General features: G+C 42.3%; 1 protein-coding gene across 1 annotated transcript; it reads left to right on the top strand.

Moving 5' to 3' along the window:
• Nucleotides 1-1,304: 1,304 nt before the first annotated feature.
• Nucleotides 1,305-17,703, top strand: CENPT (centromere protein T). The gene is made up of 3 exons (XM_018564916.1): nucleotides 1,305-1,432; nucleotides 7,027-7,131; nucleotides 17,557-17,703. Exons 1-3 carry the CDS (start codon nucleotides 1,392-1,394, stop codon nucleotides 17,678-17,680), a joined length of 270 nt encoding a protein of 89 aa, XP_018420418.1. The 5' UTR covers nucleotides 1,305-1,391; the 3' UTR covers nucleotides 17,681-17,703.
• The last annotated feature ends 1,340 nt before the right edge of the window (nucleotides 17,704-19,043 follow it).

Below are 19,043 nucleotides of genomic sequence, written 5' to 3'. Positions count from 1 at the left end.
ACATATCTTATACATTGTTTTCGTGAAAGATAGGGCTACATTTGGTTGCAGGTTTGCCTACATACCGTATATACTCGAGTATAAGCCGTCCCGAATATAAGCCGAGGTACCTAATTTTAGCCAAAAAAACTGGGAAAAAGTATTGACCCGAATATAAGCCGAGGGTGGGAAATGAGGCAGCTACTGGTAGATAGATACCATTAAAATACATTAATATTTATTTAAAAGAAAAATAACCTAGCTCTGTAAGTGGAAAAGGGGGTACAGGGCTACATATCATGTACTACGGATCATTTAACCCATTCATATTAGCAGAGGATAATTGTAAATCTATTGTTCAGTGCACTCTATATGTAGTATATAGTACATGTACATATAGAGTGCCTGCAACAATACATTTACAATGATCCTCTGCTAACATGAATGGGTTAAATGATCCATAGTACAGGGCTACATACAGATCATTTAATACATTCATGTTAGTATAATTGTAAATGTATTGTCTGCACTGTATTAGCAGTATATACTCTATATAGAGTATATACTGCTAATACAGTGCAGACAATACATTTACAATTATACTAACATGAATGTATTAAATGATCTGTATGTAGCCCTGTACTATGGATCATTTAACCCATTCATGTTAGCAGAGGATCATTGTAAATGTATTGTTGCAGGCACTCTATATGTACATGTACTATATACTACATATAGAGTGCACTGAACAATAGATTTACAATTATCCTCTGCTAATATGAATGGGTTAAATGATCCGTAGTACATGATATGTAGCCCTGTACCCCCTTTTCCACTTACAGAGCTAGGTTATTTTTCTTTTAAATAAATATTAATGTATTTTAATGGTATCTATCTACCAGTAGCTGCCTCATTTCCCACCCTCGGCTTATATTCGGGTCAATACTTTTTCCCAGTTTTTTTGGCTAAAATTAGGTACCTCGGCTTATATTCGGGACGGCTTATACTCGAGTATATACGGTATATATTTTTCTTTCTAGATATTAAATAGAAAGAAACACACTTATTTTTATAGACCACACATACTGCTAACTGATGATACACCTAATGTGACCTTCCTTTACAGCTGTGTTTGCAGGTAGGACACTTTATAAATTCCATTGGAAAAATGTGTGAACCCTGACTAAAAGTTGTGTGAATCTTGTGTGAAAAACATGTATAAATAGACCCGTTAGTGTTTACTTTGAGATTAGGGACAGTGCTACTAAATTTTATTTTATCTTTTTAGGATTCCTCTTAATAAGTTTGCTGCTGGTAAGAAGGTACACAAGAAAACTAGCTTGAAGACCAAGATAAATGGGTCAACATTTAAAAGCAGCTTTGTAAAGCAGTTATTTAATCTTCATGCTAAAATGCGACTGTCTAAGGAAGCTTCCACCGAAGTTGAAAAATTGTAAGCATTTATTTTTTTAGTTTTAGTACTTTAACTTTCTTCTTCTTTCTTCTTCTTCTTCTTCTTCTTCTTCTTCTTTCTTCTTTCTTCTTCTTCTTCTTCTTTCTTCTTCTTCTTTCTTCTTCCTTCTTCTTTCAGAAGAACCCCACTGTCACATCAAAACCCTGGGTAAGTTTCATGTTGAATGTTATTGGAGCTTACAAAGGGTTAACGTTGAAGTTTTGTGTGCATATATTTTGTCTTCACTGGTTCCTCTGTTCTTCTCTCATCAAAATGCTAAATACATTTTTAAATAAATTCATGTTTTTATTACATACTAACTAACATGCTAACATCATGGCACCGTTCCTCAGTAGTGCTTGCAGTAGCCCTTAGCTCTGATGCAAGCTTGCTGTTAGTTATGCAAATATCAAAATGCCTAGATGGGTGGATGTAAAAATGGGGGGTGGGCCTTTTAAGTAGGCTGTAGCCAGACGACCCTAGGTAAAACCCACATATAATGATAAGCCTCCACGATTAAAAGAGCTGAAATCCAGTGACTGAAAAGGATAGACCATGCACAGTCAAGCTGGGTAAGAAAGGTCTAGAGAATGCTGGAAGTCCTTCAACCAGAAAATGAGGTGGAGTCCATCTAACCTGCTGAATCTTCTAGAAGAAACAACGTGCACTAAAATCAAAGTAAGCAAATTAACCTCCTTGGCGGTATTCTCGAGTGTGGGTCGGTGTTAATTTTCTGTACCATAAGTGGTAACCCCGAGCCACACTCGGGAATACACAACGCATCTCTTACCTTGTCCCTCGAGCCGTGCTGTGTCCTCCGGCCGATGCCGGCATCCGCCTTCCAGGTTCCGTCCTTTGCGAGCGTCTGCGTCGCTGGGGGCGGGAGATTCAAAAGTTTTAAAAAACACTGTCGTAAAGAAACCATGTTAGCTGCTGTTGCTGACAACTTCTTTTACAAAAGTCACAAAGTGGTCTATTGCCATTTCATAAGCAGTAGCTCACCACTCAAGAATGTAGATGATTGCTCATGATGGACTAAATGTAAACTTACATTTAGTTTACTAATTTGTATTGAGATTATAGTCCATCACGGGAGTGAGCTTGGAGCAGTGGCTACTTTACAACACGCATAGGAACAAGGGAGGGCAGTGTCAACACAAATTCAGAGATGATTTGAGAATCTACAGCTGATAGCAGGTACTTGAATGCACTTTTAAGATTGAACTCCTGTGCTTAGTGTCACTTTAACAACCCCATCTCTTGAAGACCAAAATGCTTTGCTAGAGCCTTACCTAATTATCAGAAATTCAGCTATCCTCTCATCAAATAGTGGAAGTGGAGAATAGCTTGTCAGACTGCTTCTAAGCAGTTTTCCACCTTCTCTCCTTTTCCTTAAGATTCAGTTAAAAAATTGTCGACTCAAGGTACCCAAGGTGGACCTGCCAGTATCTCACCTTGAAAAAAGCAACAGTGATTTTAGCCACAGATTCTGCACCCTTTAATGATTCCACAGAAAAAAAGCCTCAAAGCCCTCATTGAAATGGCTTTCTCCCCTAGTGGCACTGCTCTGACAAGTCTTTTACCCAATAGATCAGAGTCTTGCAATGGGAAACTTTTTCTGTGGATTCCCTCCAGCACCTTGTCGACCTGATGAAGTTTTTCTGTGGTGCCTCCCTGGCTGCAGGGTGGGTGATGGCTCACATGAGTAATTTTACTGTGGTTATTTAACAGGCACCTTTTGCTGACTTGACATACCAAGAATGGAATGGAAGATTATTTCTGGTATTTGTACATTTCTGGTCGTGCAATATTTCTGAGGATTGAGTACAGAAGGTGGAATCTACAGGACACACAATAGAGTTTATGTTCCCCCATCAACCTTCCAACAGGTTTTTTGCTTTAAAACCTCCCTTTCTCCAATCATCTTCCAGGCCAGCAACCTGAGAGATGATTGGCTCCTCCTACTACAGGAAACACAAACCAAAAAGAGGTTAAATTTCCTCCCTCCGTTTTTTGGTGTTTCCCACCTCCAGGGGTCTTGTCATGTTTGTTGTTTTCCTTGGTCCGGTCGGTCTTGAGATCGCTGGTCCCCCCCACTGTGCAGCTCTGCTACTGGGTCCTCTGTCGCTGGTGGTCTTGCTGTGGGTGCAGTGGGGTTTTCGTCCTTCCTAGTTTTTTCATGCAGGGGGAAGGAGCCTGCAGCCCCAGGCTGCGGTGCCATGTCGCTGTGGGTCCGGGTGCGGCGGTGAGCTGTGCGCAGGGTGTTGGAGCGCATGGGGGGCGTTCCATGCGTTCCAGAGTTCGTTTTAAGGGAAGTGAGGTCACTTCCGGCAACGTCACTTCCGCTGCGCACCTCTCTGCACGCTGAGACACCGCTCGAGGCTCGGAGCCCGTTTCAGGACCGAAGGGGGAGAATAGCCTTCGCTGCTCAGATGGATGAGGAAAGCAAGCTGGCTACCGCTGTATCCAGGTCCAAGAGTGAGGTGAGTCCAGGAGGGTTCCTGCGGGCCCTGCCTGATACGGTGTGATAGTGGTTTTCTGCTTTGGGGATTGTGTTGTTTACTGTTCTTTGTGGTTCTTGTCTTGGATCCTTCACCCACAGACAGATTGGCGTCCCAAAGTTCTGTGCCACCTGTTGCCCCAGCTGCCAAACAAACGAAAAAGCACTGTGTTAGTTGTTACATTAAACTTCCCACGGGTTATGCCAAATCCTTTTGTGATTCTTGTATGCAGAAGTTAGTGGCCAGTGAATCTTCATCCTTAATGAAAGGTTTCTTTGAATCTATGAGGTCTGAAATGGTGGCAACTATGCAGTCATTTAAAGAGATTGTTTCTGATATGTTGCCAGTTCCTGCCATTTCTTCTGTGACTCCGGAAATGCCCGGTCCTTCTGGTCTGCAAGTAAGGTCAGTACCTTTTACTAAAACCTGTGCCTAAAGAAATTCCTAAAGAAGATTCAGACTCTGAGATCAGTTCAGATAGTGCAGTGGAGGAGGGGGGAGACTGTTGGTGAAGATTCCTGATCTTCACGTCACCTCTTCCCATTGGAAGATATGGATTTCTTATTACACGCCATATATGCTACGGAACAGATTACGGATTCCCCTAAGTCAATTTCAGTTCAGGACCGCTTGTATAGGGGGTTAGTTTTCTGTTAGCTTCGGAACATTTATGCCCTCTAAGGAATAAATTGTTCCCTCCGTGGGATCTGTCTTTGGTATTTGGTGGCCTATCCAAACCCCCATTTGAGCCGATAGGAGAGGTCACCATGAAATGGTTAACACTTAAAATGGCATTTCTATTGGCCATCACTTCAGCGAGAAGGATTGGGGATCTACAGGCAATTTCTATCAAAGAGCCTTTTTTGGTTTTGTTACCAGATAGGGTAATCCTGAATGCCGGATCCTTTGTACTTACCAAAGGTGTCTTCCCACTTTCATAGATCGCAAGAGATCATTCTTCCTTCTTTCTGTGATAATCCTAAGAATGCGAGAGAAGAGGTTTTTCATACTTTAGATGTCAGGAGGTGTTGGTCACTTACCTAGAGAAGTCTAGATCTTTTAGACGATCCTCCCATTTTTTTGTTCTCCATTCCGGGCCCAGAAGGGGTTTGCAGGCGTCTAAAGCCACCTTAGCCCAATGAATTAGAGGGGTAATTACTTCCGTTTACCGGTCAGAGGGTATTGAACCTCTTTTTGGTTTGTGTTTCCAGTAGTAGGAGGAGCCAATCATCTCTCAGGTTGCTGTCCTGGAAGATTCATGGAAATCCCGTTATCGGTAAGTTTATAACGGAACATTTCTACGCAAAAAGCGAGTGCTCTGTTCCAAATGGTCTAGGGACTCATCACAGAAAGTGGTAGTTCTTTGCTTCCTTTGGAGTTTTTTCATGTTTTTTTATTCATAGAGAACAATAAGAAACATATAGAAACACTTTGGTTTAGCTAAAAAGGAGTAACACAAGTAGAATCACAGTTATAAAATCATAGTCACAGTTCAAATAAACTTGCTGAAGTTGTTGAGCACATGGTTTTACTTCATCCATTTCATTAGGTAACCCTATTTTAACTGTGTCTGACCTTCTTGGATGTGATTTAACGATCCTAGAAGGGTTTATGCATCTGTCTGCCGAATGAACTTCAGAATTTTTGATCTCGGCAGTAACCTTCAGCGAGTGAAACTAAAACCTAGATTACTAAAGCTTTGTGCCTCAGCCAACTTCACAAGGTGAGAATATTCTGATTGGGTTTACACCTTTTTAGATTAAATTGATACTCTTAGAAGCCCCTGAGTATTATTTTTTGGTTTCTTTATGTACTTCACTTTTTAGGTAAGACACAGGTTTGTTGCAAACTAAGAAGTTTGACCTCCCACTGAGTACTTTTGACTGTATGCTCTCCATGATTCTATGTTAGGATCTCTGTTGCTTTGACTATACAAGCAATGGTTTTTATTTATACAGTGCTCATTGTCAAAGTGGGACAAATCTGTTTGTCTCATTCTGGATCCCAAGGTGTTCAATACCGTTTTCTGTTCTTGAAAGTTTAAGTGGAGTTGGTTCTTTCAGTGGTGGCTTCTCTGCAATAGGGAGAATTTCTGTGGCTATATCCGTGCTTCACATTTCCTTTGCTTCACCGCAGATTACCAGCATTTCCAGTTTGTGGCACTGCTCTTCATATTAACTATTGCTCCCAGGACATTTTTGAAAGTACTGACCCTAGTTTTGATGGAGCTGAGAACCAGGAGAATTTTGGTGATTGTCAATCTAAGCAATCTGATGATTTAAGCATCATCATCTTGATTAGATGAAAGGTTGCATAGCGAACCACCAGAAGTAATCCTGGATACCAGACTGGATGAGTCTTCCTACCCAAGGGAAAACTAAGGACTTGATTTAGCACATTTGAACACGGAGCACATCGTTTTTTCCATAGATGTATAGTAATCCTGGACTTAATGGTGTCATGCTTCAATGCTATTTCAGGGAAGAGATCTTGGGAGCATTCACATTCTTCCACAGACTAAGGCTTTGCTGCTGCAGTGGCTTAGAATTATTCTCTCCAATAAAGTTTCTCCCATGACTACTGCTAAGGATCGAATCAGAAGGAATTTCCAGAAGGAATTGGTTCAGCCATTTGCAGATGTATAATGGCCAATTCTTGCTCAGCCAGACTTTCTGTAGTGTTATAAAATTACTTGTGAAACATACCAGTAAATTCACTTGTAAAATATTGTACAATATAACCACTTGATCAGTAGAGGCTCAGAAATAGTTTGGATAATCATTCTAATATCAATATTGTAAACAAATAAAACTGGTGTCATTATAGGTAATAGTAATAAAATAATAAAAGATCATAAGTACACCAATCTAATTGAACTACATGGGAACCTATGTGAATGCTTGGTAATTTGCCATAAGAGAGGGGTTTTGGAGGCCCCAGATGCCTGCACTTTATACCTACTGCATTTTTTTGTTCTGCAAGCAAATATCTCCTTAACCCTTTGTTTCACCAGCTACAGTTTGTAATAAACTGCATTATTCACATCTAGTGATTTTGACACACTTCTTTGACCTTTTGTGTACATATTGGCAGATTGGAAATGTTCTTGAACCAGATGACTGGTGATTTGGCTGCATATACTGCTCATGCTAACAGAAAAACCATAACACTTGCTGATCTGGAGCTTCTTATGAAAAGGTAAGTGTTTAATTTTTTATAATTTCTTAACTTTTTTTTATAACAAGCCTTAAAGGACATTTCCACCTTTTGTAAGTGATTTGTGTTTTTTTTGGTAATATAGAGGTGCAGGGGGGATGTATACCGTATGTGTGTGTATTGTCAGGAGTCACAGTGCTGTTTTTCATACTTTATTTAATAGACTCTTTCACAGGCCAGAGTCCTAGAAATTCAAAATTCCCTCCACAGGATCTTCAATCTCTACTGAGGGTCCTTTTTGTTATTTGCAGTCAGCTGACTCCTCTCTTCTCTGCTGAGCTCAGTGCGCTGACCCCTCTCCCCTCCTCATGAACTAGCGCAGAGAGGAGTCATCACATCTCATAGCTCTGTGTGTGTGTGAGGGAGATCTCCTGTCACTGTGGTTGTGTGTGTGTTGAAGAATCTCCTGCACTTCTGTCTGTAGACCTTCTCTCTGTGTGTGTCTCTCAGGTCTCTCCTTCTCAAGGGTCACATTATCTCACTGCTGCCTCAAGTCCAGGTTCCTCAATGTGAACATTTTCAGGGAAAAAAAGGTTTTTGTTTTTTTACATTATGTTATAATACATAATTTTTCATGTGTAACTTAAAAAAAAGTTTTTTTTGCAGCTCTGATTTTTTTAAATAATTGTTTTCACTTAACTTTATTATCACATAGGGGGGGATAAGAAACCCTCTATGTGATAGCAAAGAGGATGTGACAGGTCCTCCTTAATGTTACAGTCCATGTACCCATTGCACTCCTGACCGCTCATCCATTGAGATAAGATGTGTACGGTAGTTGACAGATGGCCACCGTCTCAGTGGTACAGAGGAATATGGAGATCGGCACTCCAATGATAGAATACGTCTATTTAATGACGTACGTGCAAAACATACTTATTGCGACGTTTCGGGGTCACGTAGGATCCCCTTCAGGCAGAACAAGTGAAATTTTTCAGTATTCTATTATTGGAGTGCCAGTGTCCATATTTGTCAGGTCCTCTTTATGGAGACTTCGGGGGTCTCCCAAGACCCCGAACGTCACCTAAGACCCCCCCAAATAAGCTGATGAAGCAGAGATCTGCTTCATCAGCTTCTGAAGCTGGAGAGTGACAGCAGAATACATCACTTCCGCATTCTGACACCGGAGAGAGGATCGGAGGGCTCGCACAGCGGAGCTCGGGACAGGGGAGGGGCGCACAGACCGGCACCTTATACAAGCTATCCACCGGCTCCGACGGATAGCCGGTGGATCGCTTGTATGTAAATAGACATCGCTGCCTGTTTTTACATTTTGCCAGTTTCCCGCACGAGTGGGTGGGGCTAACAGGCAGTCTTTAGACACATCCAAGAATCGGCCGACCGGGAGGTGGTTAATGTAGATTTTGAAAGCCGCTTGAAGAGTGCACAAACCCTCTCTGCCCCCCAATGTTGCTGCAAGCACTTAACTTATTTGATGTCTCTTGATGCGATCATCTTCATTCCACTAGTTCCGGACAGTCCCTGCAACGCTAGTGCCGGTCTCTGATCCACCACAGATCCCTTGTGTCCCACGGTGTCTGTCCGGCTTGTGTGCTCCCGGCTGAGTCCATTCACTGTCATTGTGTTTTCTCCCCCTCCGCTCTACTGCACCCGCACACTTCCTCCTTCACAGCCATTTGTGAGCTGGGAGTTTCTTCAGCCGGGAGCGAGTGGCGTAATTTAGGTATTTGCCTCCTTTTTTTTTTTTTTTTTTTTTTTTTTTTTTTTTTTTTTTTTCTCTCTCTCTGGAGGCTGCCATTACCGCAACTTCTTATTTCAGACTGGCAAGTTGTTATTAAAGTAATGAGCTCATCATCAGAACAAGGCAGCAGGTAGTTGCAGATAGGATGTCCGTTCCCTTGGGCTGAACGGACGTATAGTGTGCTTCTCTGCTTTTTATCTTTCTTTGTCTTGTCTGATGTTGCTATTGAGCCTTCTTCCGCTGAGACTGAGCGTATATGGTTCACTCCAAGCATCTTACATCTGTGGTGCCATAGGGCTCCATTATTTCTCAGATGAAAGTAGGTACTACCTATCTCTGCTCTCCTGACCAAATTTACTTTAGTATACCTAGGGGAGATCATGTGCATGTTTCTGGTTTGGGCTCCTTTCGGTCCCCTGCCAGCAAACTTGCAGTTCTCCACTGTTCTTTTTGAGATGTGCCCTGATAGTTTGTTCACTTACCCTGATTAAGTTGCAACCTGGTTCCCATTTGAAGGGGACTATCCACTATGGTTCTACATGGGTACCACCTTAGGCAGACTTTGCCTCTTTCTTTGGAGAATGCATCAACCTTTTTTTAGACCCATTGGAGGTGGTTTTGAGGGGCTACAAGATAGAGTTCTCCTCTGCCTACCACTTGGTTTGTGCTTTTACATACTTCTGCCTCTGCACAGGGTGGCATACCTACCAGCATCCTGCAACTTTAGGGGGCATCCACCCCATTTATGACCTCAGGACACTAAATATGTGTATCAGGCTCTGTGGTCTGTCCTGGAAACCACCAGGTCTGTCTTAGCCTTTTCCTTTTACCAATGTTTGTTAGCATGTTCAGTTTTTTTCATAGCTTGGCAATTCCTTTGTTTACTGTGGGTCTCCAGCACCCTCGTTGATTGTCCTTACTTTTCATCCCTTTGGGTCATCCCCATTCGAGGACAATTGGTCGACCCCTGTTGGGAAAGGATGTTGTTCAGTGTGGGTCAGTCATACAGACCTTGCTGAGGTTTGGCTGTTTTTCTTTCACATTTAGAAGCAGCGTTTGAACAGACTCATCACTTGGAATATGTGCGTCTCTGCTAATTCAGACCTGTTAGTCTACGAGTTATCTTATACCTAATCTCTGCATGAGCGTTTTGGAACTATGTGTGGTCTGTCTCGCAGTGGTTCCATGTGCTGGGTTCTTTACAGTTTCCACATTCTTTGGTTTCTAGATAGTTCAGTTCCTGGACTGTCCCTTTCATCGATCTCTAAGGCCCTAGTTGTTCTTCGCCTGGTGCCTTGGGTATCTCAACCTGGGCTCGGAAGTATTTTTCCTTGCATGACTGATGCCAGCCATTGAGTTTGGGAAGGAGTCCTGTACACCTGTGCGTGCAGGGAACCTGAAGCAATTTCACTTCCCAATCATTCTCTGTGTGCTTCACACATTTTTGGTTGTTACTACAATGCTGGAAACCCCCCTGAAGGTCTTCTCTTCAGGATTCAGTCTGCAATGCTATGGCAGTTACTGACTTCTATTTCTGAGAGGAACAAGTAGTTTTGCCCTGCCAAGCAAGGGAAGAGGGCTCCCGTGCTGGAACAGGCCGGTTCGTTACAGCCTTGCCTGCTGTTTTCTCTTGAGCGTGGACAGTTGACAGGCAGAGTACCTCGCTCGAGGGACATGTAGAATGTGCTGTTTTGGGGTGCCTTGATTTAACGACAAACTGCATTTTACATAACAGTTTTTGTACAATTGGGGATATACATAAATTCCAAGAAAGGAAAATTGGGATGGGCACGTAGGAATAAAAGTTAGGGTCTCAATCATTCTGCTACCGCCATTATTCTCACTAGAGTCCAGAAAGACTTGTCCAAGAGGTTAGGACAGGTAACCATTGTTCCTGCTTGTGTGTTAGATTTGTGCAGATAATTGCACAGAAGGTTTGATCACATGCCCCTGCCCCCACGCCAGCATGCGTGCTGCATTCCAATACAGTTGTGTCTGTAAAAAATAAGTCAAGGCAACTGGACCTGCTGTATTTTTCTTGAAGACGTTTCACTGGTCATCCAACCAATTTTCTCAATTCAGATGACCAGTGAAGCGTCTTGAAGAAAAATAGAGCAAGTCCAGTTGCCTTGACTTATTTTTTACAGATATACCATGACCTGGATGAATGAGAACCTTCAGACATATACAGTTGTGGGCAATAAATACCAGCAGTGGGCTTGGACTGTCCCAAGGGAAAATGACCATCAGGCATCCATTCATCCTTCAGTGTCACTTCTCCAAGAGTCCTTTTGTTGTTTTGATGATCCCCATCTGTCATCACAAAGCCACATGACTTGGCCCTGGGTTATTCTTTGTCGGGCATTCTTAGCTTCCTTCAGATGGACCTCGTTTATCCTTTTTTTTATTTATTTTGTATTTAGGATTTTTCTTTTTTTTTTTTTTAAGGCAGGTTTTTACACTTTGATGTTCTCACTACAGAGGCCGCTGGCCTCTCATTTTTTTTTTTATTAGACTCTGTTAAGGGTGTCTCTCGTACTTCATGGGCTTCCCTCCATCCTTCCATAAGATCTGTACTTGGCTAGTACATCATTCAGGGACATACCTCTCTTACTCTAGGGGTTATGTTATTGTTGCAATTTATGGAGGGTCTCAGTGCATGATACTGGAGAGAGGTCCCACACAGATGGATTTTCTAGTTTGTCTCTTGGACTGCCATTTTTCCTATGACTGCCCTTCTTGCCTGTATTATCTGTCTGATTACATGGGGTTCCCTATCTACTCCCAGTTCCCTTGGAGATACTTGGGTGGCTTCAGGGCCTTATGGTTTATATTGCATGTTGACCTGTTGGGAATTCTCTAGGCCATTGCGGTCTGGTTACTGTCTGGGGGAGTTGTTTGGTTTTCCCCCACCCCTTACAAAAAATTACTTTTTTTAGAAGTAATACTGCAGTTTTTGTTGTAGAAAATGCAGTTTTTGGACATGAAAAACTGCAATATTGCAGTGCAACTGAGGGATTACTGCAGTATATCTAAAATACTAGTAACAGGGTTATTCACAGAAGGGTGAAGAGTTTGGAGAAGGCAGGAGAAGTGAACAATCTAGGACAACATAGCTGAACTGGAAAGTTTTCCAAATCGGCTATTTTGGCCTTGTTCACTTCTCATGCCTATCCTAACTCTTCACCCTTTTGTGAATAACCCTTTAAAATACAACTGCAGTACAGGTTTCTCTTTGTAAATGTTTTGTCTTATGCACTTTATTCTACAATATAACTAATGTCTTACCAGACATTTAACCCAAAGTCCGAAAAAAATGTATTGGCCAAGTGTACTTACAAAAGGATTTAGTTAAGGTCTAAGCTTTGAGCACTCACAGTGGGTCACCACCACACAAAAAAAGAAAAGTTCCAACATCAATATCTCGTTGATATATTTATTGAAGAATGTCATGTCATCAGAAGCTAATGTTTCGGGACCTCGCAGGGACCCTTCATCAGAGCAACATAGTGACGCTCTGATGAAGGGTCCTTCAAGGTCCCGAAACGTTAGCTTCTGATGACATGACGTGACATTCTTCAATAAACATATCAATGAGATATTGATATTGGAATGTTTCTTTGTGTTTGCCGGTGACCCACTGTGATTACTCTGAGTTTTGCATGGCGACATCCATGCGATCACCCTGAGTTTTGCATGGCGACATCCATGCGATCACCATCAGCGCCACTAATATAGCGAGGTTGTAATACACTAAGGAGTGCAGGTGGTTCTTGGAAACAATTGGGCTTTGACCACTACACACACACACACACCCACACACACACACACACACACACACACACACACACACAATGTTCATCTTTTAATGTTGCTTAGCAGTGGTTCATAGCTTTTTTTTTTTTTGCTGTAGAGTTACTCAATTATCGGTTACATTTATAGATATTACCAATGATAAACACTGTGCAAATTTGCACACTGTGTGCCGCTGTATGGCTGATCAAAGGAGCCGGTCAAAAAATCTATGTAGGAACAGAGCCGGCAGCCAACGTGGGTTTAATAGTCAGCCTACTATTGCAATTTGAAATAGCCAATAGCAGGCTGGCTATGCCATTGCCCGCTATATCCAATCAGCTGCAGAATCCGGCTGCCAGCCGATGAATGGGGTGTGGGGAGGCGGAGGCTCAGTAGGGGTCGACCGATTTCCGGCGACTCCCTGCTATTTACATTCATCTGCTAGTGCAGCTGGATGTAAACAGAATATCAGTGCCTGATATCGGTTATCGGTCTGAATCGGTATTGGTTCTGAAAGATCTATATTGGTCGACTCCTAGTACTGTAACCACAGCACTAGCTACATGTTGCGCAATACAGTATAACTTCAGTACAATGTAGTAATACAAGTGCAGTAGGCACAAAGTGCAATAGTGTAGAAAAGGACCAGCTCTACTGTATTCTATACTTCATTATATTACAAACCTGCAGTTGTTCTTAATTTTACTGCAGCATTACTTTAATTGTGCTGCTGTTTTACTCCAGTTGTACTTCAATGTACTGCAGTTATACTACGGTTATTTTTTGTAAGGGACCCCTCTGTAGATGCTGCTTTGGGATGTCCCTACGCTCCAGATCATGGGATCTGGACCGTAGATCTTTGTCCTTTTAAATGAAGGAAAGAGAAAATAGTTGTTGTTTTTTTACTGACTGTAAAATCACTAAGATCATTTTCTCTGTGTTCATTTAAGGACATGGCAATCTCTACTCTGGTTGATATGCTTGTGAACTTTGCTGTTCTTGTACTGCTATATCTCTTCTAAAAGTGTACAAATTACCTGTAGATCTGGCAGAAGTCCTGTGAGTTCATAACTTTCTTTATGCAGATGATGGTGGGGGGTGCATTCTGTATTCCTATCACACCCTTGTATTAGGGTCACAATGCTGCTCCTTCATAGATACATAACTCTGAGTATGGGAAATTACCCTAGGACTGGATGTGTCTTGCTGGCAGGATCACCAGATGAAAAGAAACAGAAAAAGAAGCCACCATGTCTAAGTCCATTTTCGTTCTTGGGTCTATATACAACTAAGTTGTTTCTTGGTACTTATGTCATTTGCAGCACATGACAAATAATGTGATTATAATTAGATGACAGTCAACAAGCAATTTTAATCTCTCAAGCAAAGAGTTTTCATCGTTCCTGTAACCCTGTGCTGTGGCATTCTGTTTTTTTAACCATTTTCTCAAAAACAGAAGAGTGCAGCTTTCCCAACCCTGCAAAGTACCAAAATAGTGATGGTAGTGAGGTTTGACATTTGCAGAATCATTGCAAAAAAATGTATTAAACAATTTTGATAATGTAGTTCATTTTTAGCGAAGAAGCTGGTAAAACAGGAGTTTCTTCTGCTATAATTTCAGTCAAAACAAAGATATTCCTTTTCTGTGTCAGCTAATTAGGAGAGTCTGCATGCATGATGAGATAATCTCTCTCGATCATACAGCACAGGGAGAACTTATCCCACAAAGCTATCAGCGCATCCATTGTGATTTCTCTTGAGTCCCTGGACCTGGATACAAACCTGTCCAGCTTGATGCTTGCTCTGGACATCATATCTACATCCAGCATCAAAACAGCATCAGCAGATCCCCTGAAATACTTCAGGGGAACAGAGACCAATCCTCCAAATCCAAGCTCTATTGACTGAGGAAATCTGCCTGTCAGTTGTGCACTCTAGGGATGTGCCCGATATATACGGCTGGAACATGACATTCTACTCAAGACAGGATTAGATCTCCTGCACAGCGTTTTCTGGTTACACCTTGGTGGTTGATGCACACCACAGATATTGAGTTGTCAGACTGAACATTAACCAGTAGGCCCTGCCGGTGACCCGACCGATGAGGGGAGAGACAAATCACTTAACTCCCAAATGTTGCTTGACTGTCTGGATTACCTAAGAGAGTAGGTCCCTAGTAGGAAAAACAACATCCCAAGAAGGATTTTACTCGATCCCCCAAAAGATCGGAAACCCATCAAGATGGTGAGATTTTTGCCTCAGCTGACAGACACATGGGGTGGTCTAGAGAAGGAGTCTGCGGTTTGGAATCGAATCGAGCATAGGGAACTTCCTTGAAGGCAACCATCTGTCCCAAAACTTATCGCAAATCTAACCAAGGGCGGATCCTTGGACCAAAGGTCCCACACCTCGGATTGCAGAGTCATCAGATTCTCCTGGGGAGGAAATATCCTGCTCTGGACTATGTCCAGGAGGAACCCTAGGAACTCTTTAGCAGTGCAGACTTTCGGAAGTTTAGCTCCCAACCACAGTTAAACTGTCTGAATTAGGTCTATTTGGACTGAACCTTCAAGCGAAGGTTGACCAGATAAGCCAAAATGTGAAAACCCTAAGAATGGAGGGAGGCAAATATTGGACCCAACGTCCTGGTAAAAAACAGTGGAGCCGTGGACTAGCCAAAGGGTAGAGCCACAACTGAGTTAGTTATTTTTTCCCAAAGAAAATCACAGGCATCATTGATGAGCAGGGACAATTGGCACATGCAGGTAGGTATCCTTGATGCCCACTGATGCAAGAAATCTCCCTGCAAAAAGGAGGCAATTATGAAGCAAGCTGATTCCATATGTAACTTGCGCACCTGCAAGAACTGGCTTAGTGACTTCAGTTCCAGGATGGTATGTACTCTCCTATTTGGCATGGGAACTGAGAACAGATTGGAGTAGAACCCTTTCATGCCACATACACTGGATGTTTCAATCCCAGATGATCGCAAAGATGAACAAAAGTCCCCCCACTTCTTTAAGTGGGGACTCCCCCTTATTGGTAGGAGGGCTTGATGCCAGGTTTGACAACCTTGGAGGGACCAGAGCTAAGGGGCTGTCTTTGACTTGGAGGTGGAGACCCAAGAGGGACAAAAGAACTCTTCCTAGCTGGTCCTTAACAGGAGCTAGCGAACAGTGCCTGGCCTTCCACTTGCTGGGCAAGAGAGTACTCTTCCAATCCGTGACCTTTTTAATAAAAGCATTAAAGCCTTCATGAACAGATGCTCACCCATTGTTGCTTGCATACTGGTTCCACCAACCAGGTCCTATCCTCAAGACCTGAGCAGGGTGTTGGCCAAACTGTCCACGCAAAGTCCAGACACCCTAAAAGATAAGCACCTGTAGAATGGAACTAGGATCCCGTGCCATCTGCTTGGTCAATTAGTCACTTGCACTCCTATAGTAGATAGCAGTCAATCTTCTTTATTGACTGAACATGATGTCACATACACAAAGGTTTGTGTATGTGACATTATGTTCAGTCAATAAAGAAGATTGACTGCTATTTACTAACGGAGTGCGGGTGACTGACCAAGCAGATGGCACAGGATCCTTTTTGTTTTAGCCTTCCATGGTGAGGGGCCCCAAATGGGTATTTACAAATGCCAGCGCCAAGGGTTACATAAGGGCCTCTGTAGTGGTCACAGTGGTCCTTGCATTTGAGAAATACAAAATGCTCACTGATTTGAAATGGATCCAAAAACCATGCACCTCCAGCATGTGATCAGAGCCCATTCCCCCTTCCAAGATGACCACCAGCTGCAGAGTCCTTAAATCAGCATGGAAAAACTAGCAGATCCCGCAGGGCTTAGCAAAATGGCTACCCCAGCCTGTACTGAGCATGCTCGGGCAGACTAGGGAGTCCCAATATGGCCGCCGAGGATCCCAAATGGGCCATAACAGCAAAATCATGGTCTGGCTCCAGGAGGCTGCATAGGTGGAGGTTTTTTGCATGGGGTCACATCAATGCCCTGGACCTCTGTAGCACCCTGCAGCTAACCAAACATGCTGCACAAATGTGCCAAGGTGAGAGCCCACACAGGCTACAGTGCTGAAAATGTTGTCAGAGCCCTGCTGTGGGGCGTCGATCTGGAAACTGCATCTTTGCTGAGGTGGCCACGTGCACTCAAAGAAACTTGATTGAAGACGTAAGGTAAGACTAAATACAATTTCTTATGAGAAAGAAACATGTCCATCACCTAAGGACACTGGCAAAAAAAAATGATTTCCTGGAATTGGAGGGTTTTATATGAAGTTACAGCTCTGGCCAGTGTCCAATCACCTGATGATATCTGCATATTACCCAGTCATCTATTAATTGCCTGTGTCCTGTGCTGTATGATCGAGAGAGATTATCTCATCATGCATGCAGACTCTCCTAATTAGCTGACACAGAAAAGGAATATCTTTGTTTTGACTGAAATTATAGCAGAAGAGACTAAAATTAAGCAAGCATGTCTTTGTGATGAATGTACATGTGGTAGCTCTTTTTAGGAGTAATGCATTTGTAGAATGTTTCAAGTTAATATTTATATTAGATATGCTTAGCACTGTTTGATTGCTTTGTTGCTCTGTAAAGTACTTTTCTAGTTGGGTCCTATGACACCTTTCTATCCCTATTGCACTTGTGGCTTGTACCAGGCTGACTATTGTAACTGTTTTTCAAAGTCCACATTGAAACAGACTTTGGCTGACACCCATATGCATGCATATGCATTCATACATCAAATAGAAAGTTTTGTTTCCCAGCCTATTTAATTGGAAATTAGCAAACAAAACCTACTGTTTGTTTGGAATGTACATAATGACATAGTTTTTTGTCAATTTTGTGTAAACAGTGATTTACTCAAAGTATTCTCTCACTTCTAGGCAGGGTTTGGTGACTGATACTACTTCCTTCAATGTTCTTATTGAAAGACACTTACCCCTGGAATGCAGAAAACTTCTTATTTCATGTGCCATGCATGGAAACAAAGTGTTCCCAAAAATCTAACTTTTGGAATGATTTATTGGGATATATATGTTGTAAATATTAAACAGTAATTTAAAATGTTTATTCTTTTGTGTATTTTTTATTCAGAAAGCTGTATAATAAAGCATAATACAAAATGGTATCTCATGTCTGGCTATTATTTATTAAAGTGATATAATTGTTCCCTACATTCAGAACCTTCCTTACTTTTATTTATCCACAAGTACACTATCACATAAACCCATCTCAATAAAAGGAGTAACCAGCAACACAAAGGCATGTGAGTGGTCTGTAGCTAGGTTCCCCCATAGGAACTTGGTTTCTGTTGTGGATCTATAAACCAAAAAATAAGCCGCTCTGTGACAAATAGGAAACTGCACAAGTTGTTTTTTTTTATATACAACTTGATGGAATAAATCTTGTAACATGGAACCTTGGCATGCATTTTTGTTGGCTGGAGATCTCAAACCAAGGACACCATATCCCATGGACCTCTGGCTGCCATTCTTGAGTGATATTGATGAACTGAAGTAATATATATGCAAAAGCTGTGGTGAATAGAAGGAGTACTAATCCAAGTGGATATGCAACATGTTTAAATATATAGATGCTGTCACATTGGATGAAGCTAGAAATGTTTTGACATGTATAACACTGAAAACAAAGAAACTGGAACGACTTAGAGCAATCAAACGCTACAAACTATTTTTTTTTTTTTACTGACTCATATTAAAAGAGAAGTATTGGGAGAGTAAAATGTACTCTTCCTAATGCTTGGAGCCGGTGTTACTCTACAGTTGTCACACGCCAGCTCAATAGATCAACAACTGAGTGATCACAGACTGTTGATCGCTCAGCTCAGTCTTCCCCATGCTGAGAGCGGTGACAGTCAGTCGCCTCTCCCCACAGGGATTCCCTCCCCTCTATTCCTCATGTGCTCACTGGAGGGGCAGACAGGGGAGGGGCGGGCACATCTGGCTCTAGAGAGGCACAGTTAGCTGTCAGGCAGCAGGGTGGATCCTGACAATATTGTCGAGATACTTTCAGGCTGCAGAGCGGCACTGCACTGTCAGCATATAGCGGACAGTAGCCCGCTATATGGTGAGTTTGGGTCACAGGAGTACATTAGCAAATGTGCTCCTGTGACCCAAAACTGAACTAAACCCCCAAAAAGAGTTTGGCTTTAGTTCTCTTTTTAAATTGATTCCAATGACTGGAGTTAATGTATTGGATAGATGGTGTTCATAGAGGGCAGAACAAAAAGCCTATTCTTCATCAGCTGTATACAGAGCAAGTAGTTCTCAGTGCTAGACTCCAGAGTGAGGGCCCATTCACACTTTTGCGTTAACTGATGTTGCTTGTGTTTGTGCAATGCACTGCCAGA

The sequence above is a fragment of the Nanorana parkeri genome, unplaced genomic scaffold (assembly GCF_000935625.1).
Source record: "Nanorana parkeri isolate BGI_ZX_2015 unplaced genomic scaffold, ASM93562v1 scaffold794, whole genome shotgun sequence".
NCBI classification, from domain to species: Eukaryota; Metazoa; Chordata; class Amphibia; order Anura; family Dicroglossidae; genus Nanorana; species Nanorana parkeri.
This window is presented reverse-complemented; position numbering and strand designations above follow the sequence as displayed.

Bases quoted from the DNA above. Each gene is read 5' to 3' on its own strand.
- CENPT (XM_018564916.1), top strand. From the start codon at position 1,392: ATGCGACTGTCTAAGGAAGCTTCCACCGAAGTTGAAAAATT. The intron at 1,433-7,026 runs GTAAGCATTTAT...ACATATTGGCAG, and splicing joins TCCACCGAAGTTGAAAAATT to ATTGGAAATGTTCTTGAACC. The intron at 7,132-17,556 runs GTAAGTGTTTAA...TCTCACTTCTAG, and splicing joins CTGGAGCTTCTTATGAAAAG to GCAGGGTTTGGTGACTGATA.